Source organism: Dendropsophus ebraccatus, chromosome 1 (assembly GCF_027789765.1).
Source record: "Dendropsophus ebraccatus isolate aDenEbr1 chromosome 1, aDenEbr1.pat, whole genome shotgun sequence".
Lineage (NCBI taxonomy): Eukaryota > Metazoa > Chordata > Amphibia > Anura > Hylidae > Dendropsophus > Dendropsophus ebraccatus.
Genome location: NC_091454.1, coordinates 86,314,570 through 86,335,897, shown reverse-complemented (window position 1 = coordinate 86,335,897; position 21,328 = coordinate 86,314,570). Strand labels below are relative to the sequence as shown.

Here is a 21,328-nt window from a genome sequence, read left to right as displayed (position 1 = left end):
GTTTTCAGAGCCTAAGCTCTTTTCATCAGATACAGTGCCTATATCTGATACAGGCACTGTATCTGATGAAGAGAGCTTAGGCTCTGAAAACGCGTTATATTTGTGCTATCTGAAATAAACACTTCTTATTGCTTTCACCTAAAAACTTTGGTACCATGACTTTGTGAAGACAGTGCTGCTGTTTCCAAGGAGTTTGGCAATTTTTACTTTTTTCTTTTCCAGGAATTTTGCATGGGCCCCCACTTAGGGAGCATCCCGGCGTGCTACTCCATACTAGGTTGCAGTCTCCAGCACCAGGACCATTCGGACTCTACAACGGTACCCCATTTCAGGGGTGAAATGCATAAAGCCCAAGGGGCAACAAGGTGAGCCTCCGACTTACCTCACCTTCCCTCTTCCTTACTGTACGGTATCACACGAGGCGCCGCCTCTTTCCTGTTTTCTTCTTCCTCTACTATTTAAATCCATTCCTGGCTGTGGCTTTAAAAAATCTGTCAGATAATCTGTTGGTTTAATAGGACCCTAAGACTACCCCCAACTTTGCTAAATACAATATAGAGTTTAATATATACTCGTCCCCCTATATAGTGCCCCACATAATAGCCAATCCCCCTTTTAGTACCCCACATAGTATTCAATCCCCCTTTATAGTGCCACACATAGTATCCAATCCCCCCAATAGTGCCCACATAGTAGGCAAGCCCCCATTATAGTGTCCCACATATTATCCAATGCTCCCATATAGTGCCCCACATAGTATCCAATGCCTCATATAGTGCCCCACATAGTATCCAATGCCTCAAATAGTGCCCCACATAGTATCCAATTCCCCATATATGCCCCACATAGTATCCAATGCCCCCATATAGCGCCCCACATAGTAGCCAATGCTTAGCATATGCTAAGTGACAATGGGCACAAAAAAGGAAAGCACAAACTCAACCAATGCAATTATATAACACAATGCAAGACAATCAACTTGGGGCTTCCTACTATGGTCCTTGCAGGGCTGTGATAGCCTTCAATGTCTAGTCTGGAATTCAAAAATAAAGTCAATAAGACATTCTCTTTCTAATAGCTAGCCCTTAGGTGGCTGGATGTGTGTAAAAAGATAGTTTCATATGTTTACTGACCCATGTTGTAAAATGTATTATTGTCACCATAAAGATTGAGTGGACTTATGCAAGACAGTTAATTATAGAATACATTATTTTCAGGAAAGACAAATACATCGCTATTGGGTCCATCCTATACTGCAGGATCATGATAGTGCAGGGGTGTTCTACAATTTATTTCTGGATTTGCGTCGGTAAGTTTTCTTTGGTGTCATGGTGATTTTTATTATTGGGGTAGTGGAAATACATACCAAAACAGTCTCTCACTCAATTGCACCTAACATAATGACAGTAAACATCAGCAATGGCATTAAATTACAATTATATGTGTGCCATAGTTAAGGGCTCCTTTACACATCTGCTACAGCCACCCACTTTGGGTTTTAGGCATTATGTTGATAGTTTGACAACAATACACTTTGAGTATTCCTTGACATAACTTGAATATAACACATAAAGGATGTCTGAGCAGAAGGAGTGTAACTGCTTTATGAGTAGTTGTAGGGAGTATTGACATCCTTGTGGCTTAGCAGGCGAACTTTTGGAAAGTGTTGGGAGTGCTATTCTGCCCCAATTGACTAGTATTCCCCCATGATTATATTGCCCACCACTCCAGATTTTTCACATTCTGTAACCAATTTTATTCCCCCCATTCCTAACCGGATATGATAACCCCACTTTTAACTTTGGACCCACTACCCTCCTGGACTTCCCCGGTGACATTGGTGTGCTAATTCTGGCCTTTACTGTTGTCATAGTCAGTTTTCAGGTCTACATTACCTCCTGCGGTTTGTATACCACATAGTTATAATATTTAAAAAAAACACTACATATAAAAATTACATTGCAATGAAGTGTTGTGCTCTTTTCAGTACAGTTGACGTATATTAAGTGGAATGTCTATATGATTTTTTTTTTTGATAATTATTTAGTTATGAGGATAAATTTCAAGCCTTTTGGTGGAACAATTTGACACTCTGTTGAGAATTGTTGCGGTTGACATTACGCATGAAGACACGTGACTGAGACGAGCAATATGTGCAGAGGAGAGGCTACTCATCACCTTGCGGTGAGTTGTGTTCTGGGTTGTACATTATATAACTTACAATATTACATCTATGTGACTGTAATGGGAATAACATATTACTGTTTGTAAGTCAAATTTTGCTTTGAATTATCTTCAGAATACTTGCTCCCACATGCAAACATAACAGGACTTCAGCAAACGTTTATGTGCACGATAAAGTTAAATTGAATACAACTAGCAGCAATGAAAGCAAATTGGAAAACTCATTTTTGACTGCCATTTACATGGGGCTTCTAAGCATGATTAATACACTTTATTCAATGAATGGGTGTGTTAACAAGTCATTACGACGTATAATGATTTATGTTATTTCAACACTATGGCCAATCCACCTATGCCTACAATGGTCGCTATGAAAGGGGGGGGGGGGAGATTTTCATATACACCATACTCAATAATAAAATGCTTGGGAAAAAAGGACACAAGCCCCTTTTCTTGAATTATAAATAGTGCAGACATTTCACTACTCCTCGCTTAAATGTAATTGGGAGGCCTGTCTTTGTCGTCCTAAATACCTAACCATTGTTTCTAAATAGCTATATTGCTGCATAATACTACTAATAATGCTACTAATAATGCTACTAATATAGCAACATTTTTTTAGTGTTAACCATCGCTATTTTAGTGTGTCACTGAAAATGTGACTGGATATTAGATTGTAATGTGTTATTGATTGTTTTTTTTATTTCTCTTTTTATTTCATATATGCTGGAATGGCCGTCCTTACTTGGCTTTCATCACATACAGTTTTTTAGCCACAGGCGAGAGCTATGCATCCCTGCACTTCCAATTCAGAGTTGGTCTCACAACCATCTCCCGAATTGTGAAGTGTACATGCGTCGTTATCTGGCAGAAATTGCAGCCTATGGTGATGCCGAGCCCAACCGAGGAGACTTGGCGGCAGGTTGCAGCAGGCTTTCAGACTGTTGCCAATTTCCCACACTGTCTGGGCGCAGTCGATGGCAAACATGTCAGGGTGCAACAGCCACCGCACTCAGGATCCAGATATTATAATTATAAAAATTTTTTATCTGTGGTCCTGATGGCGGTGGCTGATGCAAACTGTAAATTTGTTGCCATCGATGTTGGCGCCTATGGCAGTACTGGGGATTCTCGGGTGTTGCAAGCATCACAGATTGGGCTGCAAATTCTCCGAGCGGGCGAAACGCTCCCAGCTGCCGAACCTTTACCTGGCTCCACAGATTCAGTTGCCTTTGTGATGATATCGGATGAGGCCTTCCCTTTATTAACCAACCTGCTGCGCCCATATCCACGAAGAGAACTGGATACCAGGAAAAGAATTTTTAATTTTCGGCTGTCTAGGGCAGTGTTTCTCAACCTTTTCAGGCCAAGTACCCCCATGCAACAAGATGCTCCAGCCGAGTACCCCCAACGATGCCATCCATTAATAACATTGCCCAGGGTAGATTTACATGTACGTTTCACAGCAAAATCCACTGCGATACTCTGTACTGTTATGGCCTATGGCTCTGCATTCTCACAGAGGATTTTCAATCTGCTGCGAGAATGTAGCCGCTGCCTATTTACCTAATTAGCTGCCGGCCCTTAACAGATCATACTTACCTCCCTGTACTCCCACCTGCTTCTCTGGCTCCCAGCTCACTGACAGCCCACTCATCCAATCAGTGGCTACGGTGGGACTGTGCACTGATTGGCTGAGCAGGCCGTCAGTAAACCGGGTGCCAGAGAAGCAGGTGGGATATATCCCACAGAGATGGATATGTCCCCCTGGAGCCAGATACCTCCCCCCATGTAGTCAAGAGGCCTTCTTCTATGTAGCCAGATATCTCCCCCATGTAGTCAGATACCTCCCCCATGTAGTCAAGAGGCCTTCTTCTATGTAGCCAGATATTTTCCCTATGTAGCCAGATACCCCTTATATGTAGCAAGATATCCCCCCATGTAGCCAGATACCTCCTCCCCATGTAGTCAGATACCTCCCCCATGTAGCCAAATACTTCCTCCCATGTAGTCAGATACCTCCCTATGTAGCCAGATACCTCTGCAATGTAGTCAGATACCTCCCCCATGTAGCCAGATACCTCCCCCATGTAGCCAGATACCTCTCCCCCATGTAGCCAGATACCTCTCCCCCATGTAGCCAGATACCTCTCCCCCATGTAGCCAGATATCTCTCCCCCATGTAGCCAGATATCTCTCCCCCATGTAGCCAGATATCTCCCCCATGTAGTCAGATACCTCCCCATGTAGTCAGATATCTCCCCATGTAGTCAGACACCTCCCCCATGTAGCCAGATACCTCCCCCATGTAGCCAGATACCTCCCCCATGTAGCCAGATATCTCCCCCATGTAGTCAGATATCTCCCCCATGTAGTCAGATATCTCCCCATGTAGTCAGATACCTCCCCCTACGTAGTCAGATACCTCCCCATGTAGTCAGATATCTCCCCATGTAGTCAGACACCTCCCCCATGTAGCCAGATACCTCCCCCATGTAGTCAGATATCTCCCCATGTAGTCAGATACCTCCCCCTATGTAGTCAGATACCTCCCCTATGTAGCCAGATACCTACCCCCTTGCAGCCAGACATCTCCCCATGTAGTTAAGATACCTCCTTCTATAGCCAGATACCTCCCCATGTAGCCATATATCACTTTTCCTTTTCCTCTCCATCTGGCCCAGACCACCATGATGATTTCTTGCAGCTACAATTTACCTCTTGCCAGAGAACCTGCCAAACATCTTAGGCATCACAGTTTTCCTTTAACTTTCCTCCCTTTTTCCTACCTATAGGCTCCCATACAGTAATAATTCCGCTGTTTGGTGTAATGCGCTGTAAAGTGAGTAGGTGTGTGGGTTATCCCTGTATTTAGGATCCCTCATTAAAAATAATATCCCCTTCCATGACCCTCCATATAGTAATAATGCCTCCTGCCCTGCCCCCATAGTAATGCCCACCATTCTACACCCTCCCCCTCCTGCCCCAACAAACAAAAAAAATTCATACTCACGTTATCCGCCCATGGGGGGGAGGGGTCTTCCTCTCTTCTCCAGCCTCTGAGCCACAAGGAGATTAAGGGGAGAGTAAGGTCTGAGGGGGAAAAGAAGGAAAGAGGAGGATAGAGGAGGTGAAGGGGGAGTGGAAGAGAGAGAAGGTGAAGGGGGGAGAGGAAGAGAGAGGAGGTGAAATGGGAGAGGAAGAGAGAGGAGGCGAAGAAGGGAGAGGAAGAGAGAGGAGGTGAAGAAGGGAGAGGAAGAGAGAGGAGGTGAAGGGGAGAGAGGAAGAGAGACGAGGTGAATGGGGGAGAGGAAGACAGGGGAGAGAGGAGGTGATGGGGAAGAGGAAGACAGGGGAGAGAGGAGGTGATGGGGAGAGGAAGACAGGGGAGAGAGGAGGTGATGGGGGAGAGGAAGACGGGGGAGAGAGGAGGTGATGGGGGAGAGGAAGACAGGGGAGAGAGGAGGTGAAGAAGGGAGAGGAAGAGAGAGGAGGTGAAGGGGGGAGAGGAAGACAGGGGAGAGAGGAGGACAGAGGAGGAGAGCGGTGATGGGGGTGAGAGAAGGTGATGGGTGATGAGGGGTGAGAGGAGGTGGTGGGGGTAGGGAGGAGGTGGAGGGGGTACAGAGGAGATGATGGGGGTACAGAGGAGATGATGGGGGTAGGGAGGTGATGATGGGGGTAGAGAGGTGATGATGGGGGTACAGAGGTAATAATGGGGGTAGAGAGGAAGTGGAGGGGGGACAGAGGTGATGATGGGGGTAGAGAGGTGATGATGGGGGTAGAGAGGAGGTGGAGGGGGGGTAAGAGGTGATGATGGGGGTACAGAGGAGGTGGAGGGGGGAGAGAGGTGATGATGGGGGTACAGAGGTTAAGATGGGGTAGAGAGGTGATGATGGGGGTAGAGAGGTGATGATGGGGGTAGAGAGGAGGTGGAGGGGGTACAGAGGTGATGATGAGGGTAGAGAGGAGGTGGAGGGGGGAGAGAGGTGATTATGGGGGTAGAGAGGTGATGATGGGGTAGAGAGGTGATGATGGGGGTAGAGAGGTGATGATGGGGGTACAGAGGAGGTGGAGGGGGTAGAGAGGTGATGATGGGGGTAGAGAGGTGATGATGGAGGGAAAAGAGGTGGAGGGGGGAGAGAGGTGATGATGGGGGTAGAGAGGAGGTGGAGGGGGAGAGAGGTGATTATGGGGGTACAGAGGTGATGATGGGGGTTCATAGGTGATGATGGGGGTAGAGAGGTGATGATGGGGGTAGAGAGAAGGTGGAGGGGGGAGAGAGGTGATGATGAGGGTAGAAAGGAGGTGGAGGGGGAGAGAGGTGATTATGGAGGGAAAAGAGGTGGAGGGGGGAGAGGGGTGATGATGGGGGTAGAGAGGTGATGATGGGGGTAGAGAGGAGGTGGAGGGGGGAGAGAGGTGATGATGGGGGTAGAAAGGAGGTGGAGGGGGGAGAGAGGTGATGATGGGGGTAGAGAGGAGGTGGAGGGGGGAGAGAGGTGATGATGTAGTGGTGCGCCGGGGGCTTCTGCTGCAGTGGATTGTGGACCGGGAGATGGGGCACCCCACTTCCACAGGCAGCAGCGTCAACCGTAGGACGAGGGGGGCCCCATCTTCCGGTCTACAAACCACTGATTGACCGGAGAGAAGCAGCGTCAGCCGTAGGGGAGACCGGGGAGAAGCGGCGGCAGGTGGACATGGGGGGCGCCCCATATCCTGGTCCACAATCTACTGCAGGAGCCGCGGGCGGGGTAGCACCACTACCCCCTCGCAACTCACTGTCTCTGAGGCCCTGCTGGTCCGGCCGCCTGCGGGGACATCAGCCTGCCACCGCCGCATCTCCTCTCCTCTCCGCCGGGTCACCTCAGGCAGCCTGTTCGGGATTCGTCCCCAGGCTGCCGTATATCCTCCTGGAGCCCCCGGCTGGACGCTGCAACCCGATCCGGGAGCCGCGGGGGAAGAGCGTGAGGCTCCCGGATCGGGTTGCAGCGTCCAGCCGGGGGCTCCAGCAGGATATGCGGCAGCCTGGGGACGAATCCCGAACAGGCTGCCTAAGGTGACCCGGCGGAGAGGAGATGTGGCGGCGGCGGCAGGCTGATGTCCCCGCAGGCGGCCGGACCAGCAGGGCCTCAGAGACAGTGAGTTGAGAGGCTGCTGGTTTGTATCCTCGGACTTCATCCTTCCCCCAGCAGCCTCACCATGTCCTGTACAGAAAGCTGGTGAGGCTGCTGGGGGAAGGATGTGAGAGCAGCGGCGGGGACAGGTGCCGGGACATTGCTGGGTGATAGCAGTGTCCCGGCACCCAAAATATTTTTTTCCCCCACCTCCCGGCGTACCCCCTCAGCCTGCGGCGCGTACCCCCTGGGGTACGCGTACCGCAGGTTGAGAAACACTGGTCTAGGGCACGTCGAGTTGTGGAATGCACCTTTGGGATCATGAGTAATCAGTGGAGGGTCCTGGGTACTACCATCAAATTGGATGTGAGGACAGTTGACAACATTATCAAGGCTTGCTGTGTTCTCCACAATTATGCACATCCAAATGGAGTGCATGACATAATGGAGGACCAGCAAGCCACTCTTGATAATGTTGTCAACTGGGACTTCCTTCCTCCATCCAATTTGGGGGTAGCTATCCGGGATCGGTACGCTGACTACTTCATGTCCCCTGAAGGTGCCGTGCCCTGGCAATATGCCTGTGTCGGTGATGAGTAGCCACTTCTGCACGGAGGTCCCAGGGCTTCCATGTGGTGTTAGACAACGTGGAACAAGTTTTCTAACAGACCTCTGGGTTCACAGACATCACTTGACTTACAGGTATCTACTGGAGACAAAATATTTATTTATTTGTGAAAACACAACTACCAATTCTGCCAATGTAATTTTAAATCTTGACTTCCTACTGACATTGTAACATCTACATACTGTATATACAAATATCATTAGTATACATGAGCATAGGCACACTTCAAATGTAGCCTTTACTTACACACACATTTACTGTCATCGGGGCCAAACAACTAATACAGCTATATACAACTGCATAATGAAAATAATGGTTTGGAAAGGCAAACTATTAGGGAGGCCATACCGTTAATTATAAATTTCTAACCAACCTAACTGAGTATGATGAGCCACCCCTTTAAGTTATTGTTTGCCTCTGGACACCACTAAGAAATAATGTCTGACACAATATTACAAACCCAATTAATAGTGTCACTGGTGCAGTTTTATTTAATTCTAGATTTAAATGTACCTTTTCTCTTAACCCAGTATACAGCAACATACAGTTGTATCCTGTCTACGTTGGACAACTGAAGCGAATGCCTGACACAGGTTGGACTACACACTCTTCTACCTCCTTGCTTCCCTTTCTCCATTCTATGAGCTTCAAACCTATTCATGCTGTGCATTTCAAAAAGGTTTAAATCTGCCACACTTTAATATTAATGCTATTACATCATTATAACTATGATGGACAAGCCGATTACGGCTTAATTTACATACAACACTACTTATCTGAACTCAAGTTCACTGACAAAAGTAGACACAAAATCTGGACATGGTTCCATGATGGTAGAATGTCATTGGTACAAAGTGGCTGTGTGGATGAGAGGTGTTTTCACGTGTTTTACGTTAGGCTAAATTAAAGTTAGGTTTCTGCATACAGCTAGAGCAGCTATTTAAACTATTGTAATGTTATGATTTTTCTTGCAGATGTTATAAGAGATCTTACCAGCATCACCAGTTTTAAGTCAAAATTTGTGTGGCAGTGCAAGGGTTATATTATCTTTTTAACAAAATCACAGCAAATTTGTATTGAGGTAAGCACATTAGATAGCATTGTGGCCACACATAACGTGAGATACTTGCTATGTTCTCATGGTGAATTCAACTATCACTTTTTTGATTTCTCTACATTAGTTTGAGGGTTTTGACTACAAGAGCACTGTTCATGGCAAATGTGCATGTCAACTTTCTGCGATGATGGCTCCACAGGTGTGTGCTATGTGTATACAGAACATGGAATCTTGCCCAAACACATGCCAAGCAAAAAAGCAACAAATTGCAAGTCTACACCCGAGGTACGCTAATGAGCATCAGAGCTATGTAAAGCACATATTTATGGCCCATTCTAAAAAAAAATTATTCTTTTTTTTAAAAAAACAGGTCTTGAATCATGATTATGAAAAATCAAATACCGCCAGAAAAGTATCCGCTGTTCATTGCAGGAATCCTAAAAATTTTTTAGCTGACGGGTGGTGGTTTGCTTGTGAGCTGACGAATAATGGTATGCTATAAGGGTCAGCCCGACCAGACACCTAGTGATTGGGAAAAAAAATTACTTTGAGACATTTCTTTTTTCTATTCCGGGAAACTTCCTGTCGACCAGAACACCCAGAGATACTTATTCAGCAGTGCGTAACATTATTACATAAAAGGATTGTCTGGGGTCTGGTGTAATAAGTTCAAATGGAAGAAACTGTAACATTCGTGCAAAAATCTTAGGTGTGCCCGTCACTAATGATCATCAATTGTTCAGGAAAACCCATCCAGATTGCATGATTGGCTAAACCAGTTTCTTTAGGACATATGTGCAGGTGAACAAAAATAAGGAAAAGTTTATCACAGTATCTGCCCAGTGTAACCCAGAAAACTGGTTTGTACAATCAGTACCTGCTTGCTGCAATTATCAACATACATACGTAACTCATTTACATACACCCTCAGTCACTATGTAACATACAGCATCGCCTGATAAGGGCTTGTTCACACAGAGCAAAAACAGCTGCATTTCGGCGATGAATCAGCGCTGAAATTTCTGCCATTAAAATAGATACAGAGCTAATTTCCATTGTGTTGAATGTAAATTCCGCTCTGCAGTTCACACGGTGGAATTTCCTCGCTGACAGCTCCGCGGCTAATCCGCTCTCCGCCAGGAGAATGAACATGTTCATTCTTCTGGTAGCGGAAGCCTATACAAATCAATGTGGCTCTGATTTTCTGTTTCAGCGCTGAATGCGCGTGTATTCAGCGCGTAATACAAGCGGAAATTACGTGCTGAATCAGCGCAACAATGGGGAAGAAAAAGGGTGGGAAAATCCCAAGATAACCCAAAGGAGGTGATACCAGGGGCCCACAGGAAAGAAATGACAATGTCAGCATGCACACAGCATATGAACACAGCAAAAGTTTCCCAAACAAAACATACATACCTCTGAAATTAGTGCATCTCCATCAATGGCAAAGCGGTGATGTTTTGCCATTTCTGCTCAGCTCTGCTCCTTTTCCTCTGCCAGCTCTGAGGTGATCTGTTCTAGAATATTCAGGGACCAGATAGCCTAGTCTCCAAAGTCTGCAAAATTGTTTTTGGCACCTCCCTGTATTATTACTCACCGAATACTAGCTGAATTTCAGCGCTGAATGCATGCGGAATCAGTGCGGATTCCTCGAGTATGCCGTGGAGAAGTGCACAGGGATTCCCCTTACATTCTGTGTCAGTTGATATCAGGTGGAAATTTTTCCTCGCATAATCAGCACCTTTTCCTCTGTGTGAACATAGCCTAATGGATTGATTAATAATTTAATGGTCTTTATAATTACATTCATGCCTCAAATGTATTGAAATCATTGTTTTGAACATAAATTGAAAAAATGAAAACACAGACAAGAAATTGCAGTTCTCAATGCTTTATGAAAAATAAACTTTACATTTTAGAGGCTTTTCCAAAATCTGTAAAAGCTATACTGCATATAAAAAACCATTACAATATTTTAACATTCAAAACAGGTCCCGTGGGTCATTTGGCAATTATAATAAACCACAAACAATAACATAAATTTTTAAACCTTTCCCACAACACTACCTGCTTTACAACAATATAGCAGGTGTGCACATTATGACAACACTTTAACATGACACATGCTAATATGATGTGAGTGTCCCTACTAAACATACATTTTGGATGACCTGGTATTTGGAGAAAGGCCAACAGTGTAATAGAAGGAACAATATAGATATTCTGGTTCAACTAAGTTGCCCTTCAAACATTAATTGGTCTGCTATAACTACTCATAACACTTGTTTTGCAAAAAAGTAATACATCAATAGAGGATGCGCTAAAACCCTATTGTGTTATGCTAATGTATAAACATACTTAGAAGAAGAGTGCTTTAAAAAGTTGCTACCAAACAATTTTAACAATACAAGTTATGGAAACAAATATGCAACAGAATAGCAATAAAGTGCTTCTAACATGCAGCATCACTTGCTCTACATCTTGCATCAAGGGCTCATGTCCTGATACATCAAAGGGTATGTCAGTAACCATCCTTCAAAGGGCAGGTTCATACTAAGGAATTCTCGTGGAAAAACTGTACGGAATTTCGCGGTATGTCCACGCGCAAGGCCGCGCACCTTTCACCTCAATATGCACCCTTCAATGGGCCGGCGTATTCCGTGTTCCGCCTAAAGAACACGGAACACACTTTTTTAGGCAGATAGCGAAATACGCCCACCCATAGCATGGTCTATATGGAGCCAGCGGAAAGGGACACGCCCGTGAGCGGGGACAGCCGATGGAAATCTGCAGACATTGTCCTTCAAAATTCGGTAGTATGAACCCACCCAGATACTTTTTGGTCTATGGTGACATGGGTGGACAATGGCAGAGAGACATTACAGCCCACTTGCATCCCCCTAACAGCTCCTCCATCAAAACAGCTCTGCAAGATGGATATAGACATCACCCTATTATCAAGGATGTGAATTCCAAAGGCATGATGTAGTGCAAGGAAAATGGGCCTTCATGTGCTCTCGTTGATATAAGTGCAAATTGTTGTTTACTGTAACCTGTGTGGGCAAATGCAATAGTCTAATTAGACATTTTGTTGTAATTTGTTTAGAATATTTACCTGCACAAAGCCATTTGGAATATGTGTATTCTACTATCTACATAGGAATGAGACATTAGTTCAATACAAAATATTTGGTAAGTAACCTCAAAGTGCTCCACACACAACTCTACAAATTACAGCCTTGCAATTGGTCTATCAGACATGTTAAATTGCTGATTAGGGAAGAAAATAACGATGAACTATTGTGGTCTGAACAATATAAAAAAATCACTTCCATAAGGCATTTGCACATAGTTAGCAATACATCATTAGGTTTATTAAGAGTAGTGCAATTTTTTTTTAGACTTCTGGTAAAGGGGTAGTAAAGAGAAAAAAAAAATATAGCCAAATAACTTATACCCATTACTAAGTGTTACAAGTTTTTAATGTGTGTTAGGTATGTCAATGGCCCCCTTTCTCGTTTTTCAAACCATCCACGGTAGACCCAAAAGTGTGTTGCATTAGACTCATTATTTCTAATTTCCACCCATGTCCCCCATCTACCAACAATGAGGTTGTGTTTGTGAGGGCGGCAGAACCGCTCCATTTGTCCCTCATGGCGGCCCCCCTCTCCCGCATCATAACTTGGCTCATCCCCAATTATTTGAGCACATTAATGCTCTGCCAATCACGGATGAGGAGCTGGTGACGTGGTAGACGGGGGCCGCCATGAAGGACAGATTTAGCGTTTCTGTCAGCCTGGCAAATGCTATGTCATTGTTCCTAAATGGGGGACTGCGTGTTGACACAAGATGCAGAGAGTATAATGTAACACACTCCCAGATTTAGCGGGAAGGGGGGGGGAGGGAGAGGACACACGGATAAAGGGGCCACTCACATACATAATACACAATTGAAAGTTGAATAACATTGTAATGGGTATTATTTTTTGTAACAGTTTTTAGGGCCACACAAGGAACAGATGAAACAGTGGGAGAGCATAACATATGTACATTTGTGTGTCAAAATCACAACTGAGATCTTGAAGAAACACATAAACTGGAAAGTCTAAATGATAACAAGCACATAGAGTAGACAAGGTGAGTTTAAAGTCAAACTTGACACTGGTATTCCTTAACATTTGTGTTGATTACATATCAGTAGTAACACAGCACTGGGCATTTGTGCTCCATTCAGAATTACATTCAAACCTTATAATAGTATCTTAAGCCCTTAGAAGTTAAATGTTTGTGTATGCTTAGATTAGTAAAAACATCACATTTGTTCACATCTACCAAAACAGCCAACTGTATGTTCAACTAGTGGCGTAAAAAGATTATATAATTACATGTGGGACAGTTCAAGAAGGAAGGGAAGTTGGTACGGCAATCAGATGCATGTGCAAAGCATATATATCTTTGGGGGCTAAACAACTCTGCCAACAAAGATGGCTACATCCTTGAACATGGTGTCCATTTTGTAAATTATACGGATACATTCAAAAGGCACTAAGGTCATATGTATTGTCTGCTGAAATTAGAAGTAACTTTTTAAACATATGTGTAAACTATGAGGCCCACTTACAAGTGTATAATCATATGTCTGTTATTTATATTGCATAGAGCACTTATTCTTACATAACTTAATAAAACATAAAAACACATATAAAAGATATGTAAACATCAGCTAAAAAATGAACAATCTGTGAGGGGTCAAGTCTCAATTAGAAGTTTGCCAAGTCATTATTGGATTGTAAACTCTGGACGAAAGAGTTTATGATGAAGTTAGGGTTCTATTCCCCCGGACAATCAATTACCTAAATGAGGGCTGATCGACTTGATTACCGCTCGTGTACGGGGCCCAATCCAGGGCCACGATGATCTTGGAACAAGGGCTGCCGTGACATCGTTACCAATGTCCTGGAAGCACTAGCTGTATAAATTACCTGTCCGGGCGCAGGTCTTTTTCTCCAGGTCCAGCGAGTCCCAGCTGGTTCAGAGTTGCTCTGTCTGAAAGGACAGACCACTCAGGCCATCACGAGGGGCTATGGTCCTAGTTAGTGATTGGTTTTGCGGTCTGTCATTTCAGACAGCCCTGCTCCTAAGCTGATGGGGTGGGGCAGGGGAACGTATTCTTTGGTGGCTGAAGAATATAGGGGGCAACATTGCATGTAGTGTAGTGCAGTGGCTGAAAACAATTAGACAAACCAAGTAATACATGGGAGTATCTGCAGCCAAAAACACTAAGGATTCCCTATGCAATTTAACATGGTAAAGGCTGTTTCCTATCTGACAAAATGCAAAGACAGCATGAGATGTTTATATAGAATATGGTAAGCAAAGCAATAAATATACAACACTATAGGTCGCATCTTAGTGGGGGTAAAATTGGAAAAAAAAATATTAAAAATTTGGGATAGATAGGGAAACATTATCAAATAATTGGTGCACTCCATTATTAGTGCAGCAATTATTCAAAAGCTGTTAACCTATTTGATTTTTGGTCTTGTGCAATATTGAAGCTTGTCTTTTTTGGACATAACAATTAGAATTTAGACTGGCAAAACCATGGGGGACATTCAGCTACAACCAAACATGCAGCATAGTGTAAGTAGTGTGGTAAAACTAATGTTCTACTGCCATCTTCATTTTTGTGCTTTTCAATCCTCACAAGATTACAGTTGTGAACAGTTGATTGTAAACATGACTTTTGAAACATAAATAGTGTAAACACAAACCACCAGGTTAAGCTGGCCATTAATTTTAAAAGAACATTACCAAAAAAATGCGGTTAGCCCTTATTTGCACACCTCATACATGTGGGGCAATGCAATGTAAAACGAGTTTAGAATGGTGGGAAAGACATGGGTGGAGTACTAGTAGTTTGACGTTGTGTCACTTCTGTGCTAGGAGTACTGTATGTGTTCTGTGTAAGAACACTGGTGTTTTCAATAGGGGAGTTTAACAGCCCTAGGAAACTGGATTGTGTGGAGACAGTAGACTCTCTGACAGAGCCATCTTGTGTTTCAGCAGAGTGCCTTACGTTATCTCCATGAAATCTATGTTGAATAGGTTGAAACATACCGGGATGATGGAAAAATTGTGGTCCCTCTACTGCAGGGGTGTTAACATTTGGTTCAAATATATTCTTTAACCCACCTAAAATATAAAGATTGGTTGGAATTTGGTGAGTATTAGAATAGTAGGTCAAGAGTTCAAATACGGCAGGCACACATACCCATTGGCGATTGCTAGGAAGCTGGCGCACACGTGCCGCAATAGTTGCACCCAACTGATCCCAGTGATCCTCCTTATCCACGCGTTGAATTAATTCTAAGGTTTCTTTTTCAACAGCGCGGGGCAGGATGCTTCTTGATGAGGATCTTGCCCTTTGTCTGGGCAAAGGTGGCACCCCTTCAGAGGTCATAGGTGGTCGAATTTCTGTTTGGCCGGAGGCTTGAGATGGTCCCGCTACAGTCTCCTGGGAGAGTGCAAAATCACCTGCTGAGTCTGATGAAGCAAGCATATTCTCCTCGGTCTCAGTCTCGGGAGCATTAATGTTTCCATCCGTCCTATAACAATGAAATTGTATAATGATTGAAATTATGGTAGCACTTGCAATTTTTTGGATAGAATGTGTAAATTAAATTAAACATTTTTTTAAACAAAGCAATACCTTGTAAGTTAAGTTGCTTTCTATTTTTGCATTAGCATCCATATAACATACAATCGAAATTCTGAAGTGGTTCAAAACAATTGAAAGGATGGTTAATTAAAATACTTACTCTCTTAGCTCTCTACCAGAAATTAAAAATTGTAGTTGGTCTGAGTAGACAAATGGTCGCCTTGGTGGTGATGACCCGCTTCTTCCTCTTTCATTATGATATTTCCGGAATTGGTCTCGTACTGATCGCCAACGATTGCGCACATCGTTACCTAAAAAACTAATTGAACAATTAAATATACCGACAACTACATAACATAACACATACTAATTTAGCATTATCCTTAATATGAAATTATGCTAACACTTTGCAGATAGCCAGGAAATGAATGGTTTGAAATTATTTGAAATATACAGAGGAACCTGTGCAGATACCTATTTAACTTTTGACATTAACAAAAAAAAAAAAAAAAAAGAATTACACTCACTAATTTGCTTTTGCAACCGTGGAGACATTGTATGTAAGTCCGGATACAGCTCTCTAATTATTCTGGTCCACACGTCATGCTTCGCATGACGGTCGCTGTACTTTGGGTGTGTTATATCCCAAATGCATGGATATCCTTCCACCTGCAATGTAAAATTATATTAGTATTACAGGTAAAGATGAGGGGTGCAGTAGTAGTACAGATAAAGACAAGGGGTGTAGTAGTACAGAAATAGAAGAGGGGGGAGTAGAAGTACAAGTATAGATGAGGCGTGTAGTAGTAGTACAGGTAGAGATGAGGGGTGCAGTAGTATTAGAGGGACAGATGAGGGGTCCATTAGTAGTTCAGGTACAGATGAGGGGTGCAGAATTACTACTGGTAAAGGTAAGGGGTACATTAGTAGTACAGGTAAACATGGGGGGTGCAGCAGTAGTACAGATAAAGACAAGGGGTGTAATATTACAGAAATAGAGGGGGGAGTAGTAGTACAGGTATAGATGAGGTAGGGTTGGGCGATAAATCAATATCACGATTAATCGTACAGGCAGCCGCAGTAATGAAAACTACTTATGACACACCCTGTTTATACACCACACCCATTTGGCCGGGATAAACTAAAGAATTTTTGTTTCATTATTTTTTCTTTTTAAAAAAGTACCAATCATTTAGAGTGGCCCTCAGGATATGCTGCCAAAATCCTGCCATTGGGCTGTCACTTTGGTTGCATGCTGGAGAGTTTCCGGCTTAGCCTTTGACTGCATACACTTACAATGCAGTCAAAGGCCAAGCTGGAAGAATTCCCACCAGCAGCTACCTATCTATCTATCTCCTATCTATCTCTCAATCTCTCCATATCCTATCTATCTATCTATCTATCTATCTATCTCCTATCTATCCATCTATCTATCCATCTATCTATCCATCCATCTATCTATCCATCTATCTATCTATCTATCCATCTATCTCTTAATTATTTATCCATCAACAATATCTATCTCTTATCTCTCTATCTTCTATCTATCCATCCATCTAATCTCTCTCCTATCATCTATCTCCTATCTATCCATTAACAGTATCTATCTATATCCTATCTATCTCTCTATATCCTACCTATCTCTCTCTCTCTCTTATCTCTCTCTATTTCTGAAAGAACTCCCACCAGCAGCTTCCTATCTCTCTCTCCTCTCTAAATAGTATCTATCTACCCCCCCCCCCCCCCCCACACACACACACCCACCCTTCTTCATTCTGTCAGGTCCTGTTCTTAACCGGCCCTATTGTCCAGTACAAAAAGTGGATGCAGACGCAGTGCAGGTGAGCAGGGTTCGGTTGTCACTGGCTGGCAGCTCTTCACTGCCCCAGGCACAGCGCTCTCTCCCCGCACACTTCCTGGGCTCACATCACTTAGTGTTTGCACAGCACGTGGTGCGGGAGGCGAGTGTCATGTTCTCTGCTGATAGTGTCCCTGGCTGAGCATCACACATGAGCACCTCATAACATAGCCGCCAGCTAGGAGGAGAGAGCAGTCCCGGCACCAGCACTGGACGCAGCCTGCTCGACATGTCTGATCACCTGCCTTCTCAGTCAGCCCAAAGCACAATCTCCTGTCATCTGCCCTGCGCCAGTCTATGTTCGCCCTGGCCGGGATCTAGGGGTGATAGGGAGGATCAACCCCCCTCCCCCTGGGCGGCGGAACTAACAGGTCAGGCATGATAGGAGCGGGGATGCTAGGGCGCTGTAATGAGGATGGGGTTGCTTGGGGAGGAGAAATACCGCTGATACCGTCCTGGAAAGGTTGTGGTCGGTTAACCAACGCCAGTGAGGGTATCTGTATTTTTGCGGTATACCGCCCAGCCCTAAGATGAGGGGTGTAGTAGTAGTAGTACAGGGACAGATGAGGGGTGCAGTATTAGTACAGGGAGAGATGAGGGGTGCAGTAGTGTTACAGGGAGAGATGAGGGGTGCAGTATTAGTACAGGGAGAGATGAGGGGTGTAGTAGTATTACAGGGACAGATGAGGGGTATAGTAGTATTACAGGGACAGATGAGGGGTGCTGTAGTATTACAGGTAATGACGAGGGCTGTAGTAGTACAGATATAGAAGAGGGGGGAGAAGTAGTACATGTGAAGATGAGGGGTGCCGTAGTACAAGTCTAGATGATGGTCAGGAACTTATATATGAGCATGGGGCCACATGAAACATTGGTGTCCGTGGGTGGGGTGGAATGGGGAGCTGGGGTGTAGGGGAGCCTGCATGTGGTACACTAGGGGGAGGGGGAAATGGGCCAGACCTGTTGGAGCATGTGGAAGAATGTCGGGAGCATGGGGCAGATTGGGGGCGAAGGGAAAGTATCTAGTTTTCCAAATGTGCGCGCCCTCCTCCCGGCCGCACACACTCCCCGCAGCTAACCCGCCCCCCATTGCGGGTTTAACTATCACCTCCTACCCGCACATGGAGGTCCCCGGAGGAGGCTGCATAAAACGAGGCATCGGGTGATAGTGGCGCTGCGGTATATCTGCAGTAACCGAAGCGCCACTATCACCTGTACTTGTGCACTTACCAGGGATATCAGTCACGACACGTTAATGCCCATGCGACTATACGTTGTCATCGCTGCTCTTGAAGATTCCCTTAGTATTTGGAACACAATGGGCCTCCTTCTCCTCCACCTTGCTTCTTCTCAAGCACCTTCGTCGGAAGTGACGTTCTAACGGGAAACTTTACTCACTGCCTCCAAAGTTAACAAAAACGCAGCAAAATCGCAGTTTCCACAAGGTTAACAAAATACGCAGACTATCCCCTGCGATTTCTCTATCCCATTGGAATCTATGGACTACACTATCGCAGCTTAGTTTGCTTCAGTAATATCGCATCACATAGACTCGCAACAGATCCGGCAAGTGGGTTTGTAACCTAAGGGTACGTGCACACTGTGGAATGGCGAAGGATAACCCTTTGTGCATTCCTCAGCTGGCACCCGCCGGCGGACTGATGGAGGCGCGCGTCTCCGCTCGTGTCACACTCCATTGTATGCATGGGCGGATTCTGCCCTCTGTCCAAAGAATGAACGTGTTCATTCTTTGGACGGACGACGGAATCCGCCCGTGCATAGAATGGAGTTTATGACACTGGCGGGTGCCAGATGCGGAATGCACAAAGGGTTATCCTTCTCCATTCCGCAGTGTGCACGTACCCTAAATCTGTAAGAGTACCCTGAGGTACTCTCACAGAGTTTGGAGAATTTCACGCCATACCATGATCTCTTATTGGGACGGTACTGGCGAAAAAAAAGCCCTGTCTGGGGGACAGCGTACGCTACGCTATCCCCAGACAGGTCACTGGATGATGAGAATGAATGGAGGAAAGAAGGATCCCCTCATTCATCCTCACTGGCTGTTTCAGTGTCGGAGGCAATAATAACGTATGCGTCCGACGCCGAAAATACCCTGGGGGCCATTTTTATACGGGGACTAGTATATGGAGTATGTAAATGTATAGTGGTGTAGTGTAAAACTTTATTTCATGTAGTGTGGTGTAATGTTGTGGTTTTTACGTGTTTTTTTTTTTTTTTACAGTAAGAAAAAATATACCTACGCCAAGAAAGGAGCTGCTAAGTGCCGCACTTATGTGTGGCACTTCTCAGCAGACAGTGGCGGTAGGATATAGGGGGGAAAAAACGCCCCTACGCCAAAAAGGAGGAGTTGCTGATCAGCGGCGCACTTATGTGCGATGCTGATCAGCACTCAGCGGCGTTAGGGCGCAAAAAAAGAAGAAGAAAAAAATTGGGGAAAAAAAAAAATCTTTTCAACCCAAAGCAACTGATCAGTGAATGATATTCACTGATCAGCCGCTAGGGGGCAGTAGGGCGAAGCTGCCGGAGATTGCCAAGGCCCGCCGAAACCCAAAGACCCGAGTGTTTCCGAAGATTTCCGACGCTGGACGACAGAACCCGGAAGTGACCCAACAAAGACACGAGGACGCCGCGGACCACCAATCGTTGCTCCGGACGCCGGGATCAGGTGAGTATGGTGCACCAACACCACACAATCCTGTTCTGCACCCCTCAGCTACCTAGCTGAGGGGTGCAGAACCCGGCAACACTTTACAGTATGATGGTACCGGCCGGCCCATCACGGCGATCGTGGGGGTGGCATCGGCGCCATCTTTGGTGGGGACACTAATGGCGATTGGTGCTATCTTGGACAGCAACAATCGCCATTGCTTTCCGGGTCACCGATGACCCGGAAAGCTGTTTTCAGCTGCTATATGCTGATCTGTATTGATCAGCAGATAGAAGCGATTGTCGGCACGGGAGGGGTTAATCACCCCCCCGTGCTGACGAGCAGAGATGGCCTGCTATACATTATAGCCGGCCATTTTCCCCGACGGCTGTGTGTGAACACACAGCGATCGGAGGAAACATCAGGCGTAAGTATTTGCGTTAAAGCCCACCCTGCGGGGGCGTATACTTATGCCCGATGTCGTTAAGGGGTTAAAGGCTAAAGCTGACCCCTCTGATTTGTATTTTTTGAATGCCCCTTTTTTCTCATTTATAGCCCTTCTAACCTCGGTTGTAAGCCATGTGGGATTGGATTTTAACCGTTTATATTTGTTACCCATATATAGGAATATATTTGGCAGTACAGTTATTTAATGTGGATTTGAAGATTTCACATTTATTATCAGTATCAGTATGTGCCCTGAAGTTCTGCCCTTAACCCAGGAAAATTGGCCCTTTTAAAATTAAGAGTTTTTGCCCCCCCAACATGTTTTTCTTTTCCACACTTTAAGCTAAAAGTCATTATATTGTGGTCACTATTACCCAGGTGTTCATGGACAGTGACATCCCCAACAAGCTCAGTGTTGTTAGAAATAACCAGATCCAACAAGGCATCACTTCTAGTTGGCTCCTCCACAAACTGGCCCAGAAAATTATCCTGCAGGAGGTTAAGAAATTCCCTCCCCTTTGTGGTTTTAGCTGAACCGTGACCCCAATCTATATCTGGGTAGTTGAGGTCCCCCATTACAACTACTGTCCCCTCCCGGGCAGCCCGCTCTATTTGTCTATTTAACTGCCCATCTACCTCCTCACTAATGTTGGGGGGTATATAGATTACACCAAGAATAATTTTTTTCACTCTTTACCTCCTTCT

The 21,328-nt window shown here is 45.0% G+C and overlaps 2 protein-coding genes across 2 annotated transcripts; one reads left to right on the top strand and one right to left on the bottom strand.

Annotated features, from left to right (window-relative positions):
* Positions 1-1,263: 1,263 nt before the first annotated feature.
* Positions 1,264-13,095, top strand: LOC138783056 (uncharacterized). Its single transcript, XM_069957277.1, has 6 exons — positions 1,264-1,309; positions 2,160-2,184; positions 2,950-3,554; positions 8,904-9,010; positions 9,111-9,185; positions 12,982-13,095. Exons 1-6 carry the CDS (start codon positions 1,264-1,266, stop codon positions 13,093-13,095), a joined length of 972 nt encoding a protein of 323 aa, XP_069813378.1.
* Positions 13,096-14,441: 1,346 nt separating this feature from the next.
* Positions 14,442-16,742, bottom strand: LOC138775052 (uncharacterized). The gene is made up of 3 exons (XM_069955798.1): positions 16,175-16,742; positions 15,808-15,958; positions 14,442-15,594 (listed from the first exon to the last, which is right to left on the bottom strand). Exons 1-3 carry the CDS (start codon positions 16,200-16,202, stop codon positions 14,868-14,870), a joined length of 906 nt encoding a protein of 301 aa, XP_069811899.1. The 5' UTR covers positions 16,203-16,742; the 3' UTR covers positions 14,442-14,867.
* Positions 16,743-21,328: the final 4,586 nt, after the last annotated feature.